Source organism: Colobus angolensis, unplaced genomic scaffold (genome assembly GCF_000951035.1).
Source record: "Colobus angolensis palliatus isolate OR3802 unplaced genomic scaffold, Cang.pa_1.0 Scaffold250, whole genome shotgun sequence".
Classification (NCBI taxonomy): domain Eukaryota; kingdom Metazoa; phylum Chordata; class Mammalia; order Primates; family Cercopithecidae; genus Colobus; species Colobus angolensis.
In genome coordinates this window covers 1,815,301-1,822,837 of record NW_012115711.1, presented here as the reverse complement: position 1 = coordinate 1,822,837, position 7,537 = coordinate 1,815,301, and the positions used below count along the sequence as shown (strand labels likewise).

Genomic DNA, 7,537 nt, shown 5'->3' with positions numbered 1-7,537 from the left:
AAAAAAAAATACAAAAATAAGTCAGGCGTGGTGCTGTAATCCCAGCTACTCCAGAGGCTGAGGCAGGAGAACCGTTTGAACCCTGGAGGCGGAGGTTGCAGTGAGCCGAGATCACGCCACTGCACTCCAGCCTGGACAACAGGGCTAGACTCCGTCTCAAAAGAAAAAAAAAAAAGAACGAAGAAAAAAACCAGTGACTGCCAGGGTTTGGGTATAGGGGACTGGTTTTGAAAAACTACAAAGTAGCAGGCATTAATTTGGTAGGTAGAGGCTAAGAGGACTGTTCTGTACCTTGATTGCACTGGCGGTTACACAATTCTACACATTTATCAGAGCTTTATAGAACTGTACACCAGAGTGAATTTTACTGTAATGTAAATGTTTATAATTTTTAAAACCTGAAGGCATAAAATAAGCCTACTCATTGTATGATTCTATTGATATGACAGTCATGCTAAAGCAAAACTATAGGGGCAGAAAACAAATCAGTGGTTGGCAGAATCTGAGAGTTGGGGGTAGGAGTTGACTACAAAAGGGCCTGGAGAGTTTTGTGGGGGTGATGCAACTATATTTCAATTGTGGTGGTGGTTCACTCCTGTATATGTTTGTACAAACTCACATAACTAAAACTATAGAGTAAGTGAACTTTACTATATGTAAATTGTACCCTAATTGTTTTGAAAAATGAAGGTAAAAAGTTAAGATTAAAAAACCTTTGAGATATGCTGTAGGTAGAGAAACTACAGCCCCAACGTCTTTTTTATTTTCCTTTTTTTTATTTTTTCCCTGAGACAGTCTCACTGTTGCCCACGTTGGAGTGCAGTGGCACAATCTCAGCTCAATGCAGCGTCAACCTCCTGGGCTCGAGATCCTCCTGCCTCAGCCCCGCAGGTAGCTGGGACTACAGGCATGAGACACCATGCTCAGCTAATTTTTGTATTTTTTTTATAGAGATGAGGTTTCGCCATATTGTTTAGGCTGGTCTTGAACTCCTGACCTCAAGTGATCTGCCTGCCTTGGCCTCCCAAAGTGCTGGGATTACAGTTGACAGCCATTGTACCTGGCCTGGCCTGCAGTCCCAAATTCTTACCAACATGACTACTTTAGTTTTGTTTGATTTTGGCCAAATTATGCTCCCATGCTGTTTCTTACTCATTTAGATACTTCAATTTCTACTATTTACCTCCCAGCACTTCTCCATTACTGATGGCGCCACCTCCTGATAAACCCATAATTTGAAAATTACAACGGGTTTACCAGGAAGTAGCCCCATCATAAGTAGAGGTGCATTCTGAACGTATGCTGCTTTTCCACCAAAAATCCCACATCAAACCACCAAAAGTCAAGGACTGTCTATATTTCAAATGCTAAATTACGAAACACTGTATAGTTGCAAAATAGACTTAGCTGTCCTGGTAAGCAATTTTTCATTATAACACTATTACATACCAGGAGAGTTCAGTGAGATCGTGTGAAATAAGTTGTAGCCTATTCAAGACGACTGAGTGTAGTTTTAGCAAGACACTAAAAACTAGTAGTTTAAGAAACTAAAGAGTTTTTTAAACCAAGAAAGGAAAAATGCATTTAACGGACTTGGTAACAGAGACTGGCACAAAGTAGGGACTTAATCAATCTTCCTTTGTTAAGGAGGGAGTACAATATAGAGGAAAGTGCCTGCATAGGGTTTTAATCATGCTTGGGTTCCAATCCTAGCACCACCACTTAATATGCCCACTTGGGTCTGGCCATCCTGTCAACTTTTTTTTTTTGGAGACAAAGTCTCACTCTGTCCCTTAGGCTGGAGTGCAGTGATGTGATGTTGACTCACTGCAACCTCCATCTGCTGAGTTCAAGTGATTCTCCTGCCTCAGCCTCCTGCATAACTGGGATTACAGATGTGAGCCACCATGCTCGGCCAACATTCTGAGATTACTCCTTTTTTTCATATGGGGAGATGCATCCCTTACTAGCAGAGCTGTATTGAGGGTTAAAAGTGGTAATGGGTCTCCAGGGCTTGGTGCAGTTTGTACTCAACAAGTACATAATTCTCTCCTTTGATTGCCCCCGAATACAAGAGTGGTCTGTACCTCCCTGCCTGAACAGTCCGCAGCCAATGGCGCTCCAGTCTTTGTCACATACTCTTAGGATGTAAATTAGGAGGTACCAGCTTGAAAGGCAGAGGCAAAGGCAAGGTTTAAGATGCAGCTGTGGGGCTGGGTACAGTGGCTCATACCTGTAATCCCAGCACTTTGGGAGGCCGAAGCGAGTGGATCACTAGAGGTCAAGAGTTCGAAACCAGCCTGGCCAACATGGTGAAACATTGTCTCTAACTAAAAATACAAAAATTAGCCGGGCGTGGTGGCAGGCACCTGTAATCCCAGCTACACGGGAGGCTAAGGCAGGAGGATCACTTGAACTCGGGAGGCAGAGGTTACAGTGAGCCGAGATCATGCCATTGCACTCCAGCCTGGGCAACACAGCAAAATAAATAAAGGTGCAGCTGTGGGTCGAAGGATGGTGTGGAAGTTTGGGGTAGACATCCAAGACTGCAGTAATGCTATGCCCACCCACTTCAAATGTGTCGACTCAAGTAAATTGCTGGGAACTGAAGTCATTGGCAAAACCCCCAAAATACCCTGGCAAAGAAAGAAGATTGTGTTTCAGCTGCAATCATCTACCCTAGTCCCTTTCTGAGGGCCTCTGGCACTGCTTGGGCTCGCTGCCCTTGTCTGATGGGGTGGGATCTCCCAGAGGAGGTAGCTAATTATACTTTAATGAGGTGACTTACAGACACTGGAAAAGGAGTTGGCTAGTACACTCCCATATATAGCAGCTCTCTCGAGGATACAATCTGTGAATAAATGGTACCAGAACCCTCTTGAGCCATGGAATTCAAATGCTAGTGCAAAGGAGACATGGTCACACAAGGGCAGGGTCCAGCCAGCGTACTTCAGTTAAAGAGATTCCTCCAATTCACAATCTGCCCAGAAATGCCCCCAAGACGGGGCTTCCCCCAAAGCCTCCCTACTAACAGGTGCTTTGTTTTCTCTTCACACAAACAGGGTAGTGCCTACCACACTTCAGCACAAGCCAGGCTTGTTTGTTCTTTTCTTCCCTCTACCCTATCGCTAGAACCTTCCAGAGACACAGGAGGCTCATTACTTTCTACTTTCTCTCACTGCCACCCAGGTGAAGACCTATGGACTTAGAAGATGCATGGCCCAAAGTCCACGGCAGGCATGCCTTGCCACTGAAATCTCCTGTGGGGTGGTAAAGAAACCCTCACCCTCCCGCAGGGACCCCCAGGTCTACCAGCAGCCTAACCTCTAGTGGCATATTCACCTATCTAAGAGAGTTTTGTAGACAGAGTTTTGTAGGAGGTCAGCCCTCAACAGATGTTAGCACCTGAGCTCTGCTGATACTTCTTTTATTTCTCTTCTACAACAGAGTAGGGGTTAAATAGAGGATATTGGATTTGGCAGCTGCAGACCCTTGGGACTTTTTTTTTTTTTTTTTGAGACAGAGTCTCCCTCTATCACCCAGGCTGGAGTGCAGTGGCCGGATCTCAGCTCACCGCAAGTTCTGCCTCCCGGGTTTACGCCATTCTCCTGCCTCAGTCTCCCGAGTAGCTGGGACTACAGGCGCCCACCACCTCGCCCAGCTAGTTTTTTGTATTTTTTAGTAGGGACGGGGTTTCACCATGTTAGCCAGGATGGTCTCGATCTCCTGACCTTGTGATCCACCCGTCTCGGCCTCCCAAAGTGCTGGGATTACAGGCTCGAGCCACCACACCCGGCCTTTTTTTTTTTTTTTTAAGACGGATTTTCGTGTTGTTGCCCAGGCTGGAGTGCAATGGTGCCGTCTAGGCTCACTGCAACCTCTGCCTCCCAGGTTCAGGCGATTCTCCTGCCTCAGCCTCCCAAGTAGCTGGGATTACAGGCGCCTGTCTCTACGCCTGGCTAATTTTTTTTGTATTTTTAGGAGAGATGGGGTTTCACCATGTTGGCCAGGCTGGTCTCGAACTCCTGACCTCAGGTGATCCACCCACCTCGGCCTCCCAAAGTGCTGGGATTACAGGCATGAGTCACGGCACCTAGCCGGGACTGTTTTTACTGGAGGAAAGGGAGAAGATACATAGTGGGGAAAGCGTTCTTTCAATATGCAGATGCTTCAGGGAGAACCAAACTATTTCACTGGTATTCCCCCGTACCACTGGAACTGGTGCTTGGAGCGGAAGGGAAGTGAGATCAGTCGATTAGTCACCAACACCATCATCAGCATTGCCAGAGAGGTCGAGAGCAGACATCATGGAATCAGACAGCTTGCTGGCGATTTTATCTGCAAATGGAGAAATATAGGCAATATTTTGGTGGCTGACTTGCCACCAAGAGGCCTGCTGATGCTGGCCTACATCTACCTTGGTCTGCACCAAGCTCCTGAACTGGCTCACTTACCCCCAAACACTACCACAAAACTGGTGAGTGCTGGAAGCCACTGCTCAGCTTCACAGGTAGACAATACATTTTTCTATCTGTGAAATGATCATCCCAACATAGCTTCTATCTCAGGGTTTCAGACTCACTGGGCTCCAAGTATTCTTGTCCAAATACCAAAGCAATAATTTTCCTTTACTGTGTCAAACTTAGCGCTCTACCATTACCCTCAAAACAAGGCTCTCACAGCAAAAGGCAACATGGCCGTAGGGGCTCTAAGCCTGAATGTTCACCACGCACACCTACTATCCCCCAGACATACCCTGTTGTTTCTCAGGATGCCCCCCAGACTTCACCTCCTCCAGGAGGCCTTCTCTGATCACCCCTATCCAACCACCATCCCCAGGCTGGGTTAGGTTCTCTCACTGTGCTTGCTGGGTCTTCAATGTGATTACTATGTGCTCGTGCTGCCAAGGTCTGTTTTCTTGTCTCCTCCTCACTCCCTAATAAGACTAGGAGTTCAAGGGCAATTCATCTGAATTCCCAGGACTCAGTGTGGAGCCAGGCCAAGAGTGAATGTCTGATTGTGTATGTTTGGTTACAGAACACAATCTAGTTCGAAGAATAGGGCTGATGTGGTCAATCAACCCGAAGTCTGTATTTTGGCTCCATCAACTACTAGTTGTCTTACCTTCAGTGCGTCACTTAATGTCTCTGGATTTCAGTTTTCTCACTTATCAAATAAGGGTAAGACTTTTGCAATGAGTTAGTGAAAATAAGTACAGCATGGAAACTCAAATGGGCAAGCTACACAATGTACCCCCATTAAAACAAGGGGAAGAAGTTCTTTTGTGTATTAATGTAGACATATCCCTAAGACATACTGAGTGAAAAATGATAGGGCAAAACCATGTGTCCAGTAGATTGGCATCTGTGTGGAAAAAGAGAACAAAGAATATATAGATATTTGCTTGTGTGTCTATCTCGGGAAAGACACAAGAAACTAACTGGCTGACGAGGGGGCGGTCTGGATGACTAAGGGATGGGAGAGATTTTACTGTATATCCTCTTGTACCTGTAGGATTTTGAGTGTAGTGCCTGCTGATAAAGTAAAAATTATATATAGCCTGCAAGCTACCTAATAAATAGAGAGTACCTGATAAATAAATGATGGTTATTTGAAACATAGACTAGGCAAGCCAGTGGTTCTCCCAATGTGATCCCCAGAGAAATAGCATCAGCTGGGAATCTGTTAGAAATACAAATTCTAAAAGGCCCCACAGAAGACCTACTCAATTAGAAACTATGAGGGAGGGGCCCAGAAACCTGCATTTTAACAAACCCTCCAGGGAATCCTGATGCGAGCTGAAGTTTGAGAACCACTGTGCTAGTAGTTGAGCCTCCTAGCTCATCCCTGCCCCCAACCCTAGACTGGGGCTGAACACAGAGAGATACTTGGAAGGCCGAGGCAGGTGGATCACCTGAGGTCAGGAGTTCCAGACCAGCCTCGCCAACATGGCAAAATATCATCTCTACTAAAAATACAAAAATGAGCCAGACATGGTGGCTGGTGCCTGTAATCCCAGCTACTCAGGAAGCTGAGGCAGGAGAACCGCTTGAACCCAGGGACAGAGGCTGCAGTAAGCCAGAAAAAAACAAAAACAGATCCCATGTGGTCCCTCTTTAGAGCACAGGGGTGGTCAGGGGCTCCCACCTGCACGTTTCTGCATCTTCTTCTTATTTTTCAGGGCAGATGCCAGAGCCTGGCCCTGTTGCAGTGGGTCCGTCTCCATGATCCTCTGCAGCACTGGGCGGTGGTCCACTGAGCAGACATCCACCATATTGTTGCTCTTGGGGCAATGGTCCACATTGCCTTTAGCCCACCTCATCTGATGACGGTTCGGATTGGTGCAATACCCAGTGAGATCCCCAACCTAGGGAGAGACAGAAAACATAACGATGAGGTCTTGACCCCCAGAGAACCTCCAAAGACTTCTGCAGAAAAGGTAGGGACACAGGCTTGGGTAAGAACAGGACCCTGGAGCCATGTGGAACTAGGCTCCAATTCTGGCCCCACCACACTCCAGCAAGTGCTTAGTTAACTCTCAGCCTCAGTTTCCTCGTCTGTCAAATAGGGGATGGATAAGGGGTAGTTTGCATGGCCTTTACAAGAATAAAACGAAAAGGTAGGCCGGGCGCGGTGGCTCATGCCTATAACCCCAGCACTTTGGGAGGCCGTCTCTACTCAAACTACAAAAATTAGCTGGGTGTGGTGGCACGCACCTGTAGTCCCAGCTACTCGGGAGGCTGAGGCAAGAGAATCGTTTGAACCTGGGTGGCAGAGGTTGCAGTGAGCCAAGATCTCACCACTGCACTCCAGCCTGGTAACAGACTCTGTCTCAAAAAAAAAAAAAAAACCTGGTGGGCACAGTGGTTCACTAGGATTAGGCCTGTAATCCTAGCACTTTGGGAGGCCAAGGCAGGAGGATCACTTGAGCCTAGGAGTTTGAGACCAGCCTAAGCATCAAAATGAGACCCTCGTCTCTACAAATAATTCTGTTAAAAATTAGCTGGGAGGCTGGGTGCGGTGGCTCAAGCCTGTAATCCTAGCACTTTGGGAGGCTGAGGCAGGCAGATCACTTGAGGTCAGGGTTCTAGACCAGCCTGGCCAACATGGTGAAACCCTTTCTCTACTGAAAATACAAAAAGTAGCCAGGCATGGTGGGGAGTGCCTATAATCCCAGCTACTTGGGAGGCTAAGGCAGGAGAATCACTTGAACCCAGGAGGTGCAGGTTGCAGTGAGCCAAGACTGCACCACTGCACTCCAGCCTGGACAACAGAGCAAGACCCTGTCTCAAAAATAAAAATAAAATTAGCTGGGCATGGTGGCTTGCATCTGTAATCCCAGGCACTTAGGAGGCTGAGGTGGGGGGATTGCTTGAGCCCATGAGTTCAAGGCTGCAGTGAGCCAAGATCATACCACTGCACTCCAGCCTGGGTGCCAGAGCAAGACCCTGTCTTAAAAAAAAAAAATTTTTTTGAGACCTACTTTGTGTCCAGCTCTGTGTGGGGCAATGCTGGGGACAGAGAAATGAGTGACTCC

General features: G+C 47.1%; 1 protein-coding gene across 1 annotated transcript in view; it reads right to left on the bottom strand.

Annotated features, from left to right (window-relative positions):
- Positions 1-4,094: 4,094 nt before the first annotated feature.
- The window catches only part of GNL3L (guanine nucleotide binding protein-like 3 (nucleolar)-like), a 39,697-nt gene continuing 36,254 nt past the window's right edge, over positions 4,095-7,537 (bottom strand). The window contains exons 15-16 of the mRNA XM_011946577.1: positions 6,148-6,367; positions 4,095-4,338 (exon numbers count right to left, since the gene is read on the bottom strand). Coding sequence (XP_011801967.1) covers positions 4,256-4,338; positions 6,148-6,367 — 303 coding nt within the window. The 3' untranslated portion in view covers positions 4,095-4,255. The remainder of the gene's footprint in view (positions 4,339-6,147; positions 6,368-7,537) is intronic.